At 39.3% G+C, this 23,126-nt stretch overlaps 1 protein-coding gene across 1 annotated transcript in view; it reads left to right on the forward strand.

Annotated features, from left to right (window-relative positions):
- Positions 1–23,126, forward strand: part of LOC112239193 (paralemmin-2) — a 167,368-nt gene that overhangs the window by 71,503 nt on the left and 72,739 nt on the right. The window contains exon 3 of the mRNA XM_042326371.1: positions 12,259–12,339. Within this exon, the coding sequence (XP_042182305.1) occupies positions 12,259–12,339 (81 nt within the window). The remainder of the gene's footprint in view (positions 1–12,258; positions 12,340–23,126) is intronic.

Below are 23,126 nucleotides of genomic sequence, written 5' to 3' on the forward strand. Positions count from 1 at the left end.
TTCAGTATTGTTCAGTATTGTCTAATGTTCAGTATTGTCTAATGTTCAGTATTGTTCAGTATTGTCTAATGTTCAGTATTGTCTAATGTTCAGTATTGCCTAATGTTCAGTATTGTTCAGTATTGTCTAATGTTCAGTATTGTTCAGTATTGTCTAATGTTCTGTATTGTTCAGTGTTGTCTTATGTTCAGTGTTGTCTCATGTTCAGTATTGTCTAATGTTCAGTATTGTCTAATGTTCAGTGTTGTCTAATGTTCAGTATTGTTCAGTATTGTCTAATGTTCAGTATTGTTCAGTATTGTCTAATGTTCAGTATTGTCTAATGTTCAGTATTGTTCAGTATTGTCTAATGTTCAGTGTTGTCTAATGTTCAGTATTGTCTAATGTTCAGTATTGTCTAATGTTCAGTGTTGTCTAATGTTCAGTACTGTCTAATGTTGAGTATTGTCTAATGTTCAGTATTGTTCAGTATTGTCTAATGTTCAGTATTGTCTAATGTTCAGTGTTGTCTAATGTTCAGTATTGTCTAATGTTCAGTGTTGTCTAATGTTCAGTATTGTCTAATGTTCAGTGTTGTCTAATGTTCAGTATTGTCTAATGTTCAGTACTGTCTCATGTTCAGTGTTGTCTAATGTTCAGTATTGTCTAATGTTCAGTATTGTATAATGTTCAGTACTGTCTAATGTTCAGTATTGTTCAGTATTGTCTAATGTTCAGTATTGTCTAATGTTCAATATTGTTCAGTATTGTCTAATGTTCAGTATTGTCTAATGTTCAGTATTGTTCTGTATTGTCTAATGTTCAGTATTGTCTAATGTTCAGTATTGTTCAGTATTGTCTAATGTTCAGTATTGTCTAATGTTCAGTATTGTTCAGTATTGTCTAATGTTCAGTATTGTCTGATGTTCAGTGTTGTCTAATGTTCAGTATTGCCTAATGTTCAGTATTGTCTGATGTTCAGTATTGTTCAGTATTGTCTAATGTTCTGTATTGTCTAATGTTCAGTATTGTTCAGTATTGTCTAATGTTCAGTATTGTCTAATGTTCAGTATTGTTCAGTATTGTCTAATGTTCAGTATTGTTCAGTATTGTCTAATGTTCAGTATTGTCTAATGTTCAGTGTTGTCTAATGTTCAGTATTGTTCAGTATTGTCTATTGTTCAGTATTGTTCAGTATTGTCTAATGTTCAGTATTGTTCAGTATTGTCTAATGTTCAGTATTGTCTAATGTTCAGTGTTGTCTAATGTTCAGTATTGTTCAGTATTGTCTAACGTTCAGTATTGTCTAATGTTCAGTATTGTTCAGTATTGTCTAATGTTCAGTATTGTCTAATGTTCAGTATTGTCTAATGTTCAGTGTTGTCTAATGTTCAGTATTGTCTAATGTTCAGTGTTGTCTAATGTTCAGTATTGTCTAATGTTCAGTATTGTCTAATGTTCAGTATTGTCTAATGTTCAGTGTTGTCTATTGTTCAGTATTGTCTAATGTTCAGTATTGTCTAATGTTCAGTATTGTTCAGTATTGTCTAATGTTCAGTATTGTCTAATGTTCAGTATTGTCCAATGTACAGTATTGTTCAGTATTGTCTAATGTTCAGTATTGTCTAATGTTCAGTATTGTTCAGTATTGTCTAATGTTCAGTATTGTTCAGTATTGTCTAATGTTCAGTATTGTCTAATGTTCAGTGTTGTCTAATGTTCAGTATTGTCTAATGTTCAGTATTGTCTAATGTTCAGTGTTGTCTAATGTTCAGTGTTGTCTAATGTTCAGTATTGTCTAATGTTCAGTATTTTCTAATGTCCAGTATTGTTCAGTATTGTCTTATGTTCAGTATTGTTCAGTATTGTCTAATGTTCAGTATTGTTCAGTATTGTCTAATGTTCAGTGTTGTCTAATGTTCAGTATTGTCAAATGTTCAGTATTGTCTAATGTTCAGTGTTGTCTAATGTTCAGTGTTGTCTAATGTTCAGTATTGTCTAATGTTCAGTATTGTCTAATGTTCAGTGTTGTCTAATGTTCAGTATTGTCTAATGTTCAGTATTGTTCAGTGTTGTCTTATGTTCAGTGTTGTCTAATGTTCAGTATTGTATAATGTTCAGTACTGTCTAATGTTCAGTATTGTTCAGTATTGTCTAATGTTCAGTATTGTCTAATGTTCAGTATTGTTCAGTATTGTCTAATGTTCAGTATTGTCTAATGTTCAGTATTTTCTAATGTTCAGTGTTGTCTAATGTTCAGTATTGTCTAATGTTCAGTATTGTCTAATGTTCAGTATTGTCTAATGTTCAGTGTTGTCTAATGTTCAGTGTTGTCTAATGTTCAGTATTGTCTAATGTTCAGTATTGTCTAATGTTCAGTATTGTTCAGTATTGTCTAATGTTCAGTATTGTTCAGTATTGTCTAATGTTCAGTATTGTTCAGTATTGTCTAATGTTCAGTGTTGTCTAATGTTCAGTATTGTCAAATGTTCAGTATTGTCTAATGTTCAGTGTTGTCTAATGTTCAGTATTGTCTAATGTTCAGTATTGTCTAATGTTCAGTGTTGTCTAATGTTCAGTATTGTCTAATGTTCAGTATTGTTCAGTGTTGTCTTATGTTCAGTGTTGTCTAATGTTCAGTATTGTATAATGTTCAGTACTGTCTAATGTTCAGTATTGTTCAGTATTGTCTAATGTTCAGTATTGTCTAATGTTCAGTATTGTTCAGTATTGTCTAATGTTCAGTATTGTCTAATGTTCAGTATTTTCTAATGTTCAGTGTTGTCTAATGTTCAGTATTGTCTAATGTTCAGTATTGTCTAATGTTCAGTATTGTCTATTGTTCAGTATTGTCTAATGTTCAGTATTTTTCAGTATTGTCGAATGTTCAGTATTGTCTAATGTTCAGTATTGTCTAATGTTCAGTATTGTTCAGTATTGTCTAATGTTCAGTGTTGTCTAATGTTCAGTATTGTTCAGTATTGTCTAATGTTCAGTATTGTCTAATGTTCAGTATTGTTCAGTATTGTCTAATGTTCAGTACTGTCTAATGTTCAGTATTGTTCAGTATTGTCTAATGTTCAGTATTGTCTAATGTTCAGTATTGTCTAATGTTCAGTATTGTTCAGGATTGTCTAATGTTCAGTATTGTCTAATGTTCAGTATTGTCTAATGTTCAGTATTGTTCAGTATTGTCTAATGTTCAGTATTGTTCAGTATTGTCTAATGTTCTGTATTGTTCAGTGTTGTCTTATGTTCAGTGTTGTCTCATGTTCAGTATTGTCTAATGTTCAGTATTGTCTAATGTTCAGTGTTGTCTAATGTTCAGTGTTGTCTAATGTTCAGTATTGTCTAATGTTCAGTATTGTCTAATGTTCAGTATTGTTCAGTATTGTCTAATGTTCAGTATTGTTCAGTATTGTTCTAATGTTCAGTATTGTCTAATGTTCAGTATTGTTCAGTATTGTCTAATGTTCAGTGTTGTCTAATGTTCAGTATTGTCTAATGTTCAGTATTGTCTAATGTTCAGTGTTGTCTAATGTTCAGTATTGTCTAATGTTCAGTATTGTCTAATGTTCAGTGTTGTCTTATGTTCAGTATTGTCTAATGTTCAGTATTGTTCAGTGTTGTCTTAAGTTCAGTGTTGTCTAATGTTCAGTATTGTTCAGTATTGTCTAATGTTCAGTATTGTTCAGTATTGTCTAATGTTCAGTATTGTTCAGTGTTGTCTTATGTTCAGTGTTGTCTAATGTTCAGTATTGTCTAATGTTCAGTATTGTCTAATGTTCAGTGTTGTCTAATGTTCAGTGTTGTCTAATGTTCAGTATTGTCTAATGTTCAGTATTGTCTAATGTTCAGTATTGTTCAGTATTGTCTAATGTTCAGTATTGTTCAGTATTGTCTAATGTTCAGTATTGTTCAGTATTGTCTAATGTTCAGTGTTGTCTAATGTTCAGTATTGTCAAATGTTCAGTATTGTCTAATGTTCAGTGTTGTCTAATGTTCAGTATTGTCTAATGTTCAGTATTGTCTAATGTTCAGTGTTGTCTAATGTTCAGTATTGTCTAATGTTCAGTATTGTTCAGTGTTGTCTAATGTTCAGTATTGTATAATGTTCAGTACTGTCTAATGTTCAGTATTGTTCAGTATTGTCTAATGTTCAGTATTGTCTAATGTTCAGTATTGTTCAGTATTGTCTAATGTTCAGTATTGTCTAATGTTCAGTATTTTCTAATGTTCAGTGTTGTCTAATGTTCAGTATTGTCTAATGTTCAGTATTGTCTAATGTTCAGTATTGTCTATTGTTCAGTATTGTCTAATGTTCAGTATTTTTCAGTATTGTCGAATGTTCAGTATTGTCTAATGTTCAGTATTGTCTAATGTTCAGTATTGTCTAATGTTCAGTATTGTCTAATGTTCAGTATTGTTCAGTATTGTCTAATGTTCAGTATTGTCTAATGTTCAGTATTGTTCAGTATTGTCTAATGTTCAGTACTGTCTAATGTTCAGTATTGTTCAGTATTGTCTAATGTTCAGTATTGTCTAATGTTCAGTATTGTTCAGTATTGTCTAATGTTCAGTATTGTCTAATGTTCAGTATTGTCTAATGTTCAGTATTGTTCAGTATTGTCTAATGTTCTGTATTGTTCAGTGTTGTCTTATGTTCAGTGTTGTCTCATGTTCAGTATTGTCTAATGTTCAGTATTGTCTAATGTTCAGTGTTGTCTAATGTTCAGTATTGTTCAGTATTGTCTAATGTTCAGTATTGTTCAGTATTGTCTAATGTTCAGTATTGTCTAATGTTCAGTATTGTTCAGTATTGTCTAATGTTCAGTGTTGTCTAATGTTCAGTATTGTCTAATGTTCAGTATTGTCTAATGTTCAGTGTTGTCTAATGTTCAGTATTGTCTAATGTTCAGTATTGTCTAATGTTCAGTGTTGTCTTATGTTCAGTATTGTCTAATGTTCAATATTGTTCAGTGTTGTCTTATGTTCAGTGTTGTCTAATGTTCAGTATTGTCTAATGTTCAGTATTGTTCAGTATTGTCTAATGTTCAGTGTTGTCTAATGTTCAGTACTGTCTAATGTTCAGTATTGTCTAATGTTCAGGATTGTCTAATGTTCAGTATTGTCTAATGTTCAGTGTTGTCTAATGTTCAGTATTGTCTAATGTTCAGTATTGTTCAGGTTTGTCTAATGTTCAGTACTGTCTAATGGTCAGTGTTGTCTAATGTTCAGTATTGTCTAATGTTCAGTATTGTTCAGTATTGTCTAATGTTCAGTATTGTCTAATGTTCAGTATTGTTCAGTATTGTCTAATGTTCAGTATTGTTCAGTATTGTCTAATGTTCAGTATTGTTCAGTATTGTCTAATGTTCAGTATTGTCTAATGTTCAGTATTGTCTAATGTTCAGTATTGTTCAGTATTGTCTAATGTTCAGTATTGTCTAATGCTCAGTATTGTTCAGTATTGTCTAATGTTCAGTATTGTCTAATGCTCAGTATTGTTCAGTATTGTCTAATGTTCAGTATTGTTCAATATTGTCTAATGTTCAGTATTGTCTAATGTTCAGTATTGTTCAGTATTGTCTAATGTTCAGTACTGTCTAATGTTCAGTATTGTCTAATGTTCAGTATTGTCTAATGTTCAGTGTTGTCTAATGTTCAGTATTGTCTAATGTTCAGTATTGTCTAATGTTCAGTATTGTTCAGTATTGTCTAATGTTCAGTATTGTTCAGTATTGTCTAATGTTCAGTACTGTCTAATGTTCAGTGTTGTCTAATGTTCAGTATTGTCTAATGTTCAGTGTTGTCTAATGTTCAGTGTTGTCTAATGTTCAGTATTGTCTAATGTTCAGTACTGTCTAATGTTCAGTATTGTTCAGTATTGTCTAATGTTCAGTATTGTCTAATGTTCAGTATTTTTCAGTATTGTCTAATGTTCAGTATTGTCTAATGTTCAGTATTGTTCAGTATTGTCTAATGTTCAGTATTGTCTAATGTTCAGTATTGTTCAGTATTGTCTAATGTTCAGTATTGTTCAGTATTGTCTAATTGTTCAGTATTGTCTAATGTTCAGTATTGTCTAATGTTCAGTATTGTTCAGTATTGTCTAATGTTCAGTATTGTCTAATGTTCAGTATTGTTCAGTATTGTCTAATGTTCAGTATTGTCTAATGTTCAGTATTGTTCAGTATTGTCTAATGTTCAGTATTGTCTAATGTTCAGTATTGTTCAGTATTGTCTAATGTTCAGTATTGTCTAATGTTCAGTATTGTTCAGTATTGTCTAATGTTCAGTACTGTCTAATGTTCAGTATTGTCTAATGTTCAGTATTGTCTAATGTTCAGTGTTGTCTAATGTTCAGTATTGTCTAATGTTCAGTATTGTCTAATGTTCAGTATTGTTCAGTATTGTCTAATGTTCAGTATTGTCTAATGTTCAGTACTGTCTAATGTTCAGTATTGTCTAATGTTCAGTATTGTCTAATGTTCAGTGTTGTCTAATGTTCAGTGTTGTCTAATGTTCAGTATTGTCTAATGTTCAGTACTGTCTAATGTTCAGTATTGTTCAGTATTGTCTAATGTTCAGTATTGTCTAATGTTCAGTATTTTTCAGTATTGTCTAATGTTCAGTATTGTCTAATGTTCAGTATTGTTCAGTATTGTCTAATGTTCAGTATTGTCTAATGTTCAGTATTGTTCAGTATTGTCTAATGTTCAGTATTGTTCAGTATTGTCTATTGCTCAGTATTGTCTAATGTTCAGTATTGTCTAATGTTCAGTATTGTTCAGTATTGTCTAATGTTCAGTATTGTCTAATGTTCAGTATTGTTCAGTATTGTCTAATGTTCAGTATTGTCTAATGTTCAGTATTGTTCAGTATTGTCTAATGTTCAGTACTGTCTAATGTTCAGTATTGTTCAGTATTGTCTAATGTTCAGTATTGTCTAATGTTCAGTATTGTCTAATGTTCAGTATTGTCTTATGTTCAGTGTTGTCTAATGTTCAGTATTGTCTAATGTTCAGTATTGTTCAGTATTGTCTAATGTTCAGTATTGTTCAGTATTGTCCAATGTTCAGTATTGTCTAATGTTCAGTATTGTTCAGTATTGTCTAATGTTCAGTATTGTCTAATGTTCAGTATTGTTCAGTATTGTCTAATGTTCAGTACTGTCTAATGTTCAGTATTGTTCAGTATTGTCTAATGTTCAGTATTGTCTAATGTTCAGTGTTGTCTTATGTTCAGTGTTGTCTAATGTTCAGTGTTGTCTAATGTTCAGTATTGTCTAATGTTCAGTGTTGTCTAATGTTCAGTGTTGTCTAATATTCAGTATTGTCTAATGTTCAGTACTGTCTAATGTTCAGTATTGTTCAGTATTGTCTAATGTTCAGTATTGTCTAATGTTCACTATTGTTCAGTATTGTCTAATGTTCAGTATTGTCTAATGTTCAGTATTGTTCAGTATTGTCTAATGTTCGGTATTGTCTAATGTTCAGTATTGTTCAGTATTGTCTAATGTTCAGTATTGTCTAATGTTCAGTATTGTCTAATGTTCAGTATTGTCTAATGTTCAGTGTTGTCTAATGTTCAGTATTGTCTAATGTTCAGTATTGTCTAATGTTCAGTATTGTTCAGTATTGTCTAATGTTCAGTATTGTCTAATGTTCAGTATTGTTCAGTATTGTCTAATGTTCAGTATTGTCTAATGTTCAGTATTGTTCAGTATTGTCTAATGTTCAGTATTGTTCAGTATTGTCTAATGTTCAGTATTGTCTAATGTTCAGTGTTGTCTAATGTTCAGTATTGTCTATTGTTCAGTAATGTTCAGTATTGTCTAATGTTCAGTGTTGTCTAATGTTCAGTGTTGTCTAATGTTCAGTATTGTCTAATGTTCAGTATTTTCTAATGTCCAGTATTGTTCAGTATTGTCTTATGTTCAGTATTGTCTAATGTTCAGTACTGTCTAATGTTGAGTATTGTCTAATGTTCAGTATTGTTCAGTATTGTCTAATGTTCAGTATTGTCTAATGTTCAGTATTGTCTAATGTTCAGTGTTGTCTAATGTTCAGTATTGTCTAATGTTCAGTATTGTCTAATGTTCAGTATTGTCTAATGTTCAGTATTGTCTAATGTTCAGTATTGTCTAATGTTCAGTATTGTTCAGTATTGTCTAATGTTCAGTATTTTTCAGTACTGTCTAATGTTGAGTATTGTCTAATGTTCAGTATTGTTCAGTATTGTCTAATGTTCAGTGTTTTCTAATGTTCAGTATTGTCTAATGTTCAGTATTGTCTAATGTTCAGTGTTGTCTAATGTTCAGTATTGTCTAATGTTCAGTATTGTCTACTGTTCAGTATTGTCTAATGCTCAGTATTGTCTAATGTTCTGTGTTGTCTAATGTTCAGTATTGTTCAGTATTGTCTAATGTTCAGTATTGTCCAGTATTGTTCAGTATTGTTCAGTATTGTCTAATGTTCAGTATTGTCTACTGTTCAGTATTGTTCAGTATTGTCTAATGTTCAGTATTGTCTAATGTTTAGTATTGTCTAATGTTCAGTATTGTTCAGTATTGTCTAATGTTCAGTATTGTCTAATGTTCAGTATTGTTCAGTATTGTCTACTGTTCAGTATTGTTCAGTATTGTCTAATTATCAGCATTGTCTAATGTTCAGTATTGTCTAATGTTCAGTATTGTCTACTGTTCAGTTTTGTCTAATGCTCAGTATTGTCTAATGTTCTGTGTTGTCTAATGTTCAGTATTGTTCAGTATTGTCAAATTTTCAGTGTTGTCTAATGTTCAGTATTGTTCAGTATTGTCTAATGTTCAGTATTGTTCAGTACTGTCTAATTATCAGTATTGTCTAATGTTCAGTATTGTCTAATGTTCAGTATTGTCTACTGTTCAGTATTGTCTAATTTTCTGTGTTGTCTAATGTTCAGTATTGTTCAGTATTGTCTAATGTTCAGTATATTCTAATGTTCAGTATTGTCTAATGTTCAGTACTGTCTAATGTTCAGTATTGTTCAGTCTTATCTAATGTTCAGTTTTCTTCAGTACTGTCTAATGTTCAGTATGTATGGACAAAAAAGTACATAATTTTCTTTAGGAATGTAGTGAAGTAAAAGTAAAAGTTTTCAAAACTATAAATAGCAAAGTAAATGACAAATACTCCAAAAAACTACTTAAGTAGTACTTTAAAGTATTTTTACTGGCAGAGCCCAGATTGATGTCTCTTACCCATAGTGATGTGGCAGAACCCAGATGTTGTCTCTTACCCAGAGTGATGTGGCAGAGCCCAGATGTCTCTTACCCAGAGTGATGTGGCAGAGCCCAGATTGATGTCTCTTACCCAGAGTGATGTGGCAGAGCCCAGATTGATGTCTCTTACCCAGAGTGATGTGGCAGAGCCCAGATTGATGTCTCTTACCCAGAGGGATATTTTATTCATTTTTGTTTATTTTATTTAACCAGACAAGTCAGTTAAGAACAAATTATTATTTACAATGACAGCCTACCCCGGCCAAACCCTAACCCGGACAATGCTGGGCCAATTGTGCGCCGCCCTATGGGACTCCCAACCAAGGCCGGTTGTGATACAGCCTGGAATCGAACCAGGGTCTGTAGTGACACCTCTTTCACTGGGATGCAGTGCTTTAGACCGCTGCGCCACTCGGGAGCCCTACAATATTAGCCACTTTCAATGTATCACTCCGAAACAGAACAAGCTATGCGAGAGATTTTGTTGTAAGCAGAACACATTGGATTAGGATTCTTTTGCATTAACACACACTCCTCAGCCCGTACTCTACGAAGACTGGTGCAGCATAACCAATCAGATCTGCAGTAGGCCTCTATGCAAATAGACCATTGCCATATATGGATATCTGCCATTCACATTGAACTGGACTGTGTTTACAGCATGAGCGGTCGTGACTAGATGAACTGGACTGTGTTTACAACATGAGCGGCCGTGACTAGATGTGCTTGTTTTGAGCAAGACCTGAGTGTAGCCACGTGTGTACATTTTGTTCATATCCTTTGCTAGTTAGTGAGTTATTAGCCCAGTTACAAATAATTTGTAGTCAGCAATAGGGGAGAGATTGTTTCCTACAAGAGCACAAAACATTTCTAGACATCTTTGAAAAGTGAGTCAGGTAAAGAGCTTTGTATTTTGAGACAGGCTTGAATAAGCTAAGTAGCCAATAGGCAGAGGGGAGCATCATTTGTCTGATTCTCTGTAATAATGGTATGGGAGGAATAATGCATTTAATTTTGTAAAGTGGTTTCTTACATCAAACAACACAACAACATTTTCAGTCACCTCCTTGTCTGAAGGACAAGTGGATGAACAGGTTCATGTGAAGCCATGCATGTTTTCTTCGTGTGTAGAGCAGCTCAACCCCCAGGTCTGGTCATCTCCAACATGTAGGGAAGCTCATACCACTATACTACATTATACTACACTACACTGTACTACACTATACTATACTATACTGACCTATACTGTTCAGTTGGTGCAGACATAACCAGTTGAACTGACATAGTGTGGCAGCGATGACCTGCTGTACTGTGGCGACGTGGGCCTCCGTGGGTCTTTCCCTCTGTTAGAAATCGAATACAGGAAGTGTTTTTAGACAAGGTAATATGGTGATGGATCTGGGTAATATCAGGGTTCCATTAGAACATAACCCACTTCCTCTGCCTCATACCTTAACAACATCATCCCCTTATGGCCTACCCCCTCATCCCTTATATACCAACATCATCCCCTTATGACCTACACCCTCATCCCTCATACACCAACAATATCATCCCCTTGTGGCCTACCCCCTCATCCCTCATCCCTCATCCCTCATACACCAACAACATCATCCCCTTATGGCCTACCCCCTCATCCCTCACACACCAACAACATCATCCCCTCATGGCCTACCCCTCATCCCTCATACCTCAACAACATCATCTCCTCATGGCCTAACCCCTCATCCGTCACACACCAACAACATCATCCCCTCGTGGCCTAACCCCTCATCCCTCATCCCTCATACCTCAACAACATCATCACCTTATGGCCCACCCCTCATACACCAACAACATCATCCCCCTATGACTTACCACCTCATCCCTCAACTACATAATCTCCTTATGGCCTACCCCCTCATCCACCAACAACATCATCCCTTTATGGCCTACCCCCTCATCCCTCATCCACCAACAACATCATCCCCTCATGGCCTAACCCCTCATCCCTCATCTCTCATACACCAACAACATCATCCCCTTATGGCCTACCCCCTCATCCCTCACACACCAACAACATCACCCCCTTGTGCCCTACCCCTCATGTCTCAACAACATCATCCCCCTAATGCCCTACCCCCTCATCCCTCATACACCAACAACATCATCCCCTTATGGCCTAACCCCTCATCCCTCAACAACATCATCCCCTTATGGCCTACCATCTCATCCACCACCAACAACATCATCCCCTTATGGCCTACCCCCTCATCCCTCAACAGCATCATCCCCTTATGGCCTACCGCCTCATCCCTCATCCACCACCAACAACATCATCCCCTTATGGCCTACCGCCTCGTCCCTCAACAACATCATCCCCCTTATGGACACCCGCCTCATCCCTCATCCACCACCAACAACATCATCCCCTTATGGCCTACCCCCTCATCCCTCATACTCCAACAACATCACCCCCTTATGCCCTACCCCCTCGTCCCTCAACAACATCATCCCCATTATGGCCTACCCCCTCATCCCTCATACCTCAACAACATCATCCCCCTTATGCCCTACCCCCTCATCCCTCATCCCTCATACCTCAACAAAATCATCCCCCTTATGCCCTACCCCTCGTCCCTCAACAACATCATCCCCATTATGGCCTACCCCCTCATCCCTCATACCTCAACAACATCATCCCCTTATGGCCTACCACCTCATCCCTCAACAACATCATCTCCTTATGGCCTACCCCCTCATCCCTCATCCACCAACATCGTCCCTTTATGGCCTACCCCCTCATCCCTCATTCCCCAACAACATCATCCCCATTATGGCCTACCCCCTCGTCCTTACCATCCTCCATGCACAAGGTTGGAGAATATGAGGCCTGCCTCACTGCGGCCCTCTGATATTTAGGTCACATAATTATTGCTGTGCACGGAGTCCCTAGCCTGGAATAAATGCACACTGCATACTGCAGTAATACCCTCATTTCTGTAATCTGACCTTCCCGTTGTTGTGTTGTTCTGCAGGAGAAAAGGAAAAGACAGTCAGAGATTGAAGACAAGAGGAGACAGCTGGACGATCTGGTGCTGCAGCTACAACATCTCAAGGTAAACACATCCATCCATAGGAGTGTGTGTGTGTGTGTGTGTGTGTGTGTGTGTGTGTGTGTGTGTGTGTGTGTGTGTGTGTGTGTGTGTGTGTGTGTGTGTGTGTGTCAAATCAAATCAAATCAAATCAAATCAAATTTTATTTGTCACATACACATGGTTAGCAGATGTTAATGCAGTGTCACTAAATGCTTGTGCTTCTAGTTCCGACAATGCAGTAATAACGAGCAAGTAATCTAACTAACAATTCCAAAAAAAGCCTACTGTCATACAAAGTGTAGGGGATAAAGAATATGTACATAAGGATATATGAATGAGTGATGGTACAGAGCAGCATAGGCAAGATACAGTAGATGATATCGAGTACAGTATATACATATGAGATAAGTATGTAAACCAAGTGGCATAGTTAAAGTGGCTAGTGATACATGTATTACATAAGGATGCAGTCGATGATATACAGGTAGAGTACAGTATCAACGTATGCATATGAGATGAATAATGTAGGGTAAGTAACATTATATAAGGTAGCATTGTTTAAAGTGGCTAGTGATATATTTACATCATTTCCCATCGATTCCCATGATTAAAGTGGCTGGAGTAGAGTCAGTGTCATTGACAGTGTGTTGGCAGTAGCCACTCAATGTTAGTGGTGGCTGTTTAACAGTCTGATGGCCTTGAGATAGAAGCTATTTTTCAGTCTCTCGGTCCCAGCTTTGATGCACCTGTACTGACCTCGCCTTCTGGATGGCAGCGGGGTGAACAGCGGGGTGTGTGTGCGTGCGTGCGTGCGTGTATGTGCGCGAGTGTGTGTGTTTGTGTGTTACTGACATCATTAAATAAAGCAGCCCTGGTCACTACACAAGCAGCCCTGGTCACTAAGTCTTTCTGGGCGAGATGCAATCTAGTACCACAGAGGAAGAGAGAGAGGTATACCACAGAGAAAGAGAGAGAGGTATACCACAGAGAAAGAGAGAGAGGTATACCACAGAGGAAGAGAGAGAGGTATACCACAGAGAAAGAGAGAGGTATACCACAGAGAAAGAGAGAGAGGTACCACAGAGAAAGAGAGAGTATACCACAGAGAAAGAGAGAGAGGTATACCACAGAGAAAGAGAGAGAGGTATACCACAGAGAAAGAGAGAGGTATACCACAGAGAAGAGAGAGAGGTATACCACAGAGAAGAGAGAGAGGTATACCACAGAGAAAGAGAGAGAGGTATACCACAGAGAAAGAGAGAGAGGTATACCACAGAGAAAGAGAGAGGTATACCACAGAGAAAGAGAGAGAGGTATACCACAGAGAAAGAGAGAGGTATACCACAGAGAAGAGAGAGAGGTATACCACAGAGAAAGAGAGAGGTATACCACAGAGAAAGAGAGAGAGGTATACCACAGAGAAAGAGAGAGAGGTATACCACAGAGAAAGAGAGAGAGGTATACCACAGAGGAAGAGAGAGGTATACCACAGAGAAAGAGAGAGGTATACCACAGAGAAAGAGAGAGGTATACCACAGAGAAAGAGAGAGAGGTATACCACAGAGAAAGAGAGAGAGGTATACCACAGAGGAAGAGAGAGGTATACCACAGAGAAAGAGAGAGAGGTATACCACAGAGGAAGAGAGAGAGGTATACCACAGAGAAAGAGAGAGGTATACCACAGAGAAAGAGAGAGAGGTATACCACAGAGAAAGAGAGAGAGGTATACCACAGAGAAAGAGAGAGGTATACCACAGAGAAAGAGAGAGAGGTATACCACAGAGAAAGAGAGAGAGGTATACCACAGAGAAAGAGAGAGGTATACCACAGAGAAAGAGAGAGAGGTATACCACAGAGGAAGAGAGAGAGGTATACCACAGAGAAAGAGAGAGAGGTATACCACAGAGAAAGAGAGAGGTATACCACAGAGGAAGAGAGAGAGGTATACCACAGAGAAAGAGAGAGGTATACCACAGAGAAAGAGAGAGAGGTATACCACAGAGGAAGAGAGAGAGGTATACCACAGAGAAAGAGAGAGGTATACCACAGAGAAAGAGAGAGGTATACCACAGAGAAAGAGAGAGAGGTATACCACAGAGAAAGAGAGAGAGGTATACCACAGAGAAAGAGAGAGAGGTATACCACAGAGAAAGAGAGAGAGGTATACCACAGAGGAAGAGAGAGGTATACCACAGAGGAAGAGAGAGAGGTATACCACAGAGAAAGAGAGAGGTATACCACAGAGGAAGAGAGAGAGGTATACCACAGAGGAAGAGAGAGAGGTATACCACAGAGAAAGAGAGAGAGGTATACCACAGAGAAAGAGAGAGGTATACCACAGAGGAAGAGAGAGAGGTATACCACAGAGAAAGAGAGAGAGGTATACCACAGAGGAAGAGAGAGAGGTATACCACAGAGGAAGAGAGAGAGGTATACCACAGAGAAGAGAGAGAGGTATACCACAGAGAAAGAGAGAGAGGTATACCACAGAGAAAGAGAGAGGTATACCACAGAGAAAGAGAGAGGTATACCACAGAGGAAGAGAGAGAGGTATACCACAGAGAAAGAGAGAGAGGTATACCACAGAGAAAGAGAGAGGTATACCACAGAGAAAGAGAGAGAGGTATAGAAAGACAGAGGTATAAGAGAGAGAGGTATACCACAGAGAAAGAGAGAGAGGTATACCACAGAGGAAGAGAGAGGTATACCACAGAGGAAGAGAGAGAGGTATACCACAGAGAAAGAGAGAGAGGTATACCACAGAGAAAGAGAGAGGTATACCACAGAGAAAGAGAGAGGTATACCACAGAGAAAGAGAGAGGTATACCACAGAGAAAGAGAGAGGTATACCACAGAGAAAGAAAGATACCACAGAGAGAGAGAGGTATACCACAGAGAAAGAGAGAGGTATACCACAGAGAAAGAGAGAGGTATACCACAGAGAAAGAGAGAGAGAGGTATACCACAGAGGAAGAGAGAGGTATACCACAGAGAAAGAGAGAGGGTATACCACAGAGAAAGAGAGAGGTATACCACAGAGAAAGAGAGAGGTATACCACAGAGAAAGAGAGAGAGGTATACCACAGAGAAAGAGAGAGGTATACCACAGAGAAAGAGAGAGGTATACCACAGAGAAGAGAGAGAGGTATACCACAGAGAAAGAGAGAGAGGTATACCACAGAGAAAGAGAGAGGTATACCACAGAGAGAGTATACCACAGAGAAAGAGAGAGGTATACCACAGAGAAAGAGAGAGGAGAGAGGTATACCACAGAGAAAGAGAGAGGTATACCACAGAAAGAAAGAGAGAGGAGGTATACCACAGAGAAAGAGAGAGAGGTATACCACAGAGAAAGAGAGAGAGGTATACCACAGAGAAAGAGAGAGGTATACCACAGAGAAAGAGAGAGAGGTATACCACAGAGAAAGAGAGAGGTATACCACAGAGAAAGAGAGAGGTATACCACAGAGAAAGAGAGAGGTATACCACAGAGAAAGAGAGAGAGGTATACCACAGAGAAAGAGAGAGAGGTATACCACAGAGAAAGAGAGAGAGGTATACCACAGAGAAAGAGAGAGGAATACCACAGAGAAAGAGAGAGGTATACCACAGAGAAAGAGAGAGGTATACCACAGAGAAAGAGAGAGGTATACCACAGAGAAAGAGAGAGGTATACCACAGAGAAAGAGAGAGAGGTATACCACAGAGGAAGAGAGAGAGTATACCACAGAGAAAGAGAGAGAGGTATACCACAGAGGAAGAGAGAGGTATACCACAGAGAAAGAGAGAGAGGTATACCACAGAGAAGAAGAGAGAGGGTATACCACAGAGAAAGAGAGAGGTATACCACAGAGAAAGAAGAGAGAGAAAGAGGTATACCACAGAGAAAGAGAGAGGTATACCACAGAGAAAGAGAGAGGTATACCACAGAGAAAGAGAGAGAGGTATACCACAGAGAAGAGAGAGAGGTATACCACAGAGAAAGAGAGAGAGGTATACCACAGAGAAGAGAGAGAGGTATACCACAGAGAAAGAGAGAGGTATACCACAGAGAAAGAGAGAGGTATACCACAGAGAAGAGAGAGAGGTATACCACAGAGGAAGAGAGAGAGGTATACCACAGAGAAGAGAGAGAGGTATACCACAGAGGAAGAGAGAGAGGTATACCACAGAGAAAGAGAGAGGTATACCACAGAGAAAGAGAGAGAGGTATACCACAGAGAAAGAGAGAGGTATACCACAGAGGAAGAGAGAGAGTATACCACAGAGAAAGAGAGAGAGTATACCACAGAGAAAGAGAGAGAGTATACCACAGAGAAAGAGAGAGGTATACCACAGAGAAAGAGAGAGAGGTATACCACAGAGAGAAAGAGAGAGAGGTATACCACAGAGAAAGAGAGAGGTATACCACAGAGAAAGAGAGAGGTATACCACAGAGAAAGAGAGAGAGGTATACCACAGAGAAAGAGAGAGGGAATACCACAGAGAAGAGAGAGAGGTATACCACAGAGAAGAGAGAGGTATACCACAGAGAAAGAGAGAGGTATACCACAGAGAAAGAGAGAGGTATACCACAGAGAAAGAGAGAGGTATACCACAGAGAAAGAGAGAGGTATACCACAGAGAAAGAAGAGAGGTATACCACAGAGAAAGAGAGAGGTATACCACAGAGAAAGAGAGAGGTATACCACAGAGAAAGAGAGAGGTATACCACAGAGAAAGAGAGAGAGGTATACCACAGAGAAAGAAAGAGAGAGAGAGGTATACCACAGAGAAAGAGAGAGGTATACCACAGAGAAAGAGAGAGAGGTATACCACAGAGAAAGAGAGAGGTATACCACAGAGAATACCAGAGAGAGGTATACCACAGAGAAAGAGAGAGAGTATACCACAGAGAAGAGAGAGAGGTATACCACAGAGAAAGAGAGAGAGGTATACCAGAGAAGAGAGAGAGGTATACCACAGAGGTATACCACAGAGAAAGAGAGAGAGGTATACCACAGAGAAAGAGAGAGAGGTATACCACAGAGAAAGAGAGAGAGGTATACCACAGAGAAAGAGAGAGGTATACCACAGAGAAAGAGAGAGGTATACCACAGAGAAAGAGAGAGAGGTATACCACAGAGGAAGAGAGAGGTATACCACAGAGAAAGAGAGAGGTATACCACAGAGGAAGAGAGAGAGGTATACCACAGAGGAAGAGAGAGGTATACCACAGAGGAAGAGAGAGGTATACCACAGAGGAAGAGAGAGGTATACCACAGAGGAAGAGAGAGGTATACCACAGAGGAAGAGAGAGAGGTATACCACAGAGAAAGAGAGAGGTATACCACAGAGGAAGAGAGAGGTATACCACAGAGAAAGAGAGAGGTATACCACAGAGAAAGAGAGAGAGGTATACCACAGAGGAAGAGAGAGGTATACCACAGAGAAAGAGAGAGGTATACCACAGAGGAAGAGAGAGGTATACCACAGAGGAAGAGAGAGGTATACCACAGAGAAGAGAGAGAGGTATACCACAGAGAAAGAGAGAGAGGTATACCACAGAGGAGAGAGGTATACCACAGAGAAAGAGAGAGGTATACCACAGAGAAAGAGAGAGGTATACCACAGAGAAAGAGAGAGAGGTATACCACAGAGGAAGAGAGAGGTATACCACAGAGAAAGAGAGAGGTATACCACAGAGAAAGAGAGAGAGGTATACCACAGAGAAAAGAGAGAGAGGTATACCACAGAGAAAGAGAGAGAGGTATACCACAGAGAAAGAGAGAGGTATACCACAGAGAAAGAGAGGTATACCACAGAGAAGAGAGAGAGGTATACCACAGAGAAAGAGAGAGGTATACCACAGAGAAAGAGAGAGGTATACCACAGAGAAAGAGAGAGGTATACCACAGAGAAAGAGAGAGGTATACCACAGAGAAAGAGAGAGGTATACCACAGAGAAAGAGAGAGAGGTATACCACAGAGAAAGAGAGAGGTATACCACAGAGAAAGAGAGAGAGGTATACCACAGAGAAAGAGAGAGGTATACCACAGAGAAAGAGAGAGGTATACCACAGAGAAAGAGAGAGGTATACCACAGAGAAAGAGAGAGGTATACCACAGAGAAAGAGAGAGAGGTATACCACAGAGAAAGAGAGAGATACCACAGAGAAAGAGAGAGGTATACCACAGAGGAAGAGAGAGGGTATACCACAGAGGAAGAGAGAGAGGTATACCACAGAGGAAGAGAGAGAGGTATACCACAGAGAAAGAGAGAGAGGTATACCACAGAGAAAGAGAGAGAGGTATACCACAGAGAAAGAGAGAGGTATACCACAGAGAAAGAGAGAGAGGTATACCACAGAGAAAGAGAGAGGTATACCACAGAGAAAGAGAGAGGTATACCACAGAGAAAGAGAGAGAGGTATACCACAGAGAAAGAGAGAGAGGTATACCACAGAGAAGAGAGAGAGGTATACCACAGAGAAAGAGAGAGAGGTATACCACAGAGAAAGAGAGAGAGGTATACCACAGAGAAAGAGAGAGAGGTATACCACAGAGAAAGAGAGAGAGGTATACCACAGAGAAAGAGAGAGGTATACCACAGAGAAAGAGAGAGAGGTATACCACAGAGAAAGAGAGAGGTATACCACAGAGAAAGAGAGAGAGGTATACCACAGAGAAAGAGAGAGAGGTATACCACAGAGAAAGAGAGAGAGAGAAAGAGAGAGAGTATACCACAGAGAAAGAGAGAGGTATACCACAGAGAAAGAGAGAGAGGTATACCACAGAGAAAGAGAGAGAGTATACCACAGAGAAAGAGAGAGGTATACCACAGAGAAAGAGAGAGGTATACCACAGAGAAAGAGAGAGGTATACCACAGAGAAAGAAGAGATACCACAGAGAGGAGAGGTATACCACAGAGAAAGAGAGAGGTATACCACAGAGGAAGAGAGAGAGGTATACCACAGAGAAGAGAGAGAGGTATACCACAGAGAAAGAGAGAGGTATACCACAGAGAAAGAGAGAGGTATACCACAGAGAAAGAGAGAGAGGTATACCACAGAGAAAGAGAGAGGTATACCACAGAGAAAGAGAGAGAGGTATACCACAGAGAAAGAGAGAGAGGTATACCACAGAGAAAGAGAGAGGTATACCACAGAGAAAGAGAGAGAGGTATACCACAGAGAAAGAGAGAGGTATACCACAGAGAAAGAGAGAGAGGTATACCACAGAGAAAGAGAGAGAGGTATACCACAGAGAAAGAGAGAGGTATACCACAGAGAAAGAGAGAGGTATACCACAGAGAAAGAGAGAGAGGTATACCACAGAGAAAGAGAGAGAGGTATACCACAGAGAAAGAGAGAGGTATACCACAGAGAAAGAGAGAGGTATACCACAGAGAAAGAGAGAGAGGTATACCACAGAGAAAGAGAGAGGTATACCACAGAGAAAGAGAGAGAGGTATACCACAGAGAAAGAGAGAGAGGTATACCACAGAGAAAGAGAGAGGTATAGAGAAAGAGAGAGGTATACCACAGAGAAAGAGAGAGGTATACCACAGAGAAAGAGAGAGGTATACCACAGAGAAAGAGAGAGGTATACCACAGAGAAAGAGAGAGAGGTATACCACAGAGGAAGAGAGAGGAATACCACAGAGAAAGAGAGAGGTATACCACAGAGAAAGAGAGAGGTATACCACAGAGAAAGAGAGAGGTATACCACAGAGGAAGAGAGAGAGGTATACCACAGAGAAAGAGAGAGAGTATACCACAGAGAAAGAGAGAGGTATACCACAGAGGAAGAGAGAGGAATACCACAGAGGAAGAGAGAGAGGTATACCACAGAGAAAGAGAGAGGTATACCACAGAGGAAGAGAGAGGGTATACCACAGAGAAAGAGAGAGATACCAGAGGTATACCACAGAGAAAGAGAGAGAGGTATACCACAGAGGAAGAGAGAGGTATACCACAGAGGAAAGAGAGAGGTATACCACAGAGAAAGAGAGAGAGGTATACCACAGAGGAAGAGAGAGAGGTATACCACAGAGAAAGAGAGAGAGGTATACCACAGAGGAAGAGAGAGGTATACCACAGAGGAAGAGAGAGAGGTATACCACAGAGGAAGAGAGAGGTATACCACAGAGAAAGAGAGAGGTATACCACAGAGAAAGAGAGAGGTATACCACAGAGGAAGAGAGAGAGGTATACCACAGAGGAAGAGAGAGGTATACCACAGAGAAAGAGAGAGAGGTATACCACAGAGGAAGAGAGAGAGGTATACCACAGAGAAAGAGAGAGGTATACCACAGAGGAAGAGAGAGAGGTATACCACAGAGGAAGAGAGAGGTATACCACAGAGAAAGAGAGAGAGGTATACCACAGAGAAAGAGAGAGGTATACCACAGAGAAAGAGAGAGGAATACCACAGAGGAAGAGAGAATACCACAGAGAAAGAGAGAGTATACCACAGAGGAAAGAGAGAGAGGATACCACAGAGAAAGAGAGAGAGGAATACCACAGAGAAAGAGAGAGGTATACCACAGAGAAAGAGAGAGGTATACCACAGAGGAAGAGAGAGAGGAGAGGTATACCACAGAGAAAGAGAGAGGTATACCACAGAAAGAAAGAGAGAGGTATACCACAGAGAAAGAGAGAGGTATACCACAGAGAAAGAGAGAGAGGTATACCCAGAGAAAGAGAGAGGTAGAGAAAGAGAGAGGTATACCACAGAGAAAGAGAGAGAGGTATACCACAGAGAAAGAGAGAGGTATACCACAGAGAAGAGAGAGAGGTATACCACAGAGAAAGAGAGAGAGGTATACCACAGAGAAAGAGAGAGGTATACCACAGAGAAAGAGAGAGAGGTATACCACAGAGAAAGAGAGAGGTATACCACAGAGAAAGAGAGAGGTATACCACAGAGAAAGAGAGAGAGGTATACCACAGAGAAAGAGAGAGGTATACCACAGAGAAAGAGAGAGAGGTATACCACAGAGAAAGAGAGAGGTATACCACAGAGAAAGAGAGAGGTATACCACAGAAGAAAGAGAGAGGTATAGAGAGGAGAGAGGTAGAAGAAGAGAGAGGTATAGCACAGAGAAAGAGAGAGGTATACCACAGAGAAAGAGAGAGGTATACCACAGAGAAAGAGAGAGGTATACCACAGAGGAAGAGAGACGTATACCACAGAGAAAGAGAGAGGTATAGCACAGAGAAAGAAGAGAGAAAGTATACCACAGAGAAAGAGAGAGGTATAGCACAGAGAAAGAGAGAGAGGTATACCACAGAGAAAGAGAGAGGTATACCACAGAGAAAGAGAGAGGTATACCACAGAAAGAGAAGAGAGACGTATACCACAGAGGAAGAGAGAGGTATAGCACAGAGAAAGAGAGAGAGGTATACCACAGAGAAAGAGAGAGGTATACCACAGAGAAAGAGAGAGGTATACCACAGAGGAAGAGAGAGGTATACCACAGAGAAAGAGAGAGGTATACCACAGAGAAAGAGAGAGGTATACCACAGAGAGAGGTATACCACAGAGAAAGAGAGAGGTATACCACAGAGAAAGAGAGAGGTATACCACAGAGAAAGAGAGAGGAATACCACAGAAGAAGAGAGAGGTATAGCATAGAGAAAGAGAGAGAGGTATACCACAGAGAAAGAGAGAGAAAGAGAGAGAGGTATACCACAGAGAAAGAGAGAGAAAGAGAGAGAGGTATACCACAGGCAGTAGAGGCTCACTGTGTCTCTCTCTGAATAGTCCATGTGCTTCTCTAGTCTCTAGCCAACACAGGAACGGTTGTTAGCAATCTACGTCTTTCTGGGTGAGATGCAGTCTAAGTCTTTCTGGGTGAGATGCAGCCTCCAGAACTTCATCTAGTCTACAGAACTTAATCTAGTCTACAGAACATTATCTAGTCTACAGAACATCATCTAGTCTACAGAACATCATCTAGTCTACAGAACATCATCTAGTCTACAGAACATCATCTAGTCTACAGAACATCATCTAGTCTACAGAACGTCATCCTCTCTAACCTCACTAGTTCATAATGTGACTGTTACTGTCAATGGAGAAGGAGGAAGTGGATTGAGAGAAAAATAAATAAATCAAGTGGTTGTAGTGAGCCTGTTGCCACGGTACTTTCCTATGAGAACTAGTCCCTCTCCTAGTCTCATCATGCCCACTCTTAAACAAACATCTCACTTCCTGGGTCTGGCTTCTCTCTTTTTTCCATACTCTCTCTCACTTTCTCTCTCTCAGCATCTGGGATAACCACTGCACTGCACAGTCACATAATATATATATAGTCCAATAGAAATTCACAGCTTGCTATCTGCATTCTAAGCTATTTTGGGTGGGTTCGTAAATTCACTTTGGAGAGCCAGAGTGTGCTCAAAGTGCGCTCTGGGAATTCGTCTATTCAGTGAGTTGTCAGATTTTCCATTCCTAAATTCAGAGCGTTTTGCTCTCGGGGCATTTAGAGCGCAAGCTCAGGCATTTTCTAACCTGTTACTACGTACATGATCCTAACAGGGTGGAAATCTGGAGTAAATGTATGAGTGAAACACATAGACTAACAACACGGAACACGGACACACAGATACAACTGACTGTTTATATTTGCTTCAAAGAAATGATGACAATTCCTGTGTCACGTGGTGTCACGTGGTGTCACGTGGTGTCACGTGGTGTCACGTGGTGTCACGTGGTGTCACGTGGTGTCACGTGGTGTCACGTGGTGTCACGTGGTGTCACTGTAGGAAGGGGTTGTTTTCTGTAATGGATCATTACAACAACAGGGTGGAAAGTGATATCA

This window comes from Oncorhynchus tshawytscha, linkage group LG09 (genome assembly GCF_018296145.1).
Source record: "Oncorhynchus tshawytscha isolate Ot180627B linkage group LG09, Otsh_v2.0, whole genome shotgun sequence".
NCBI classification, from domain to species: domain Eukaryota; kingdom Metazoa; phylum Chordata; class Actinopteri; order Salmoniformes; family Salmonidae; genus Oncorhynchus; species Oncorhynchus tshawytscha.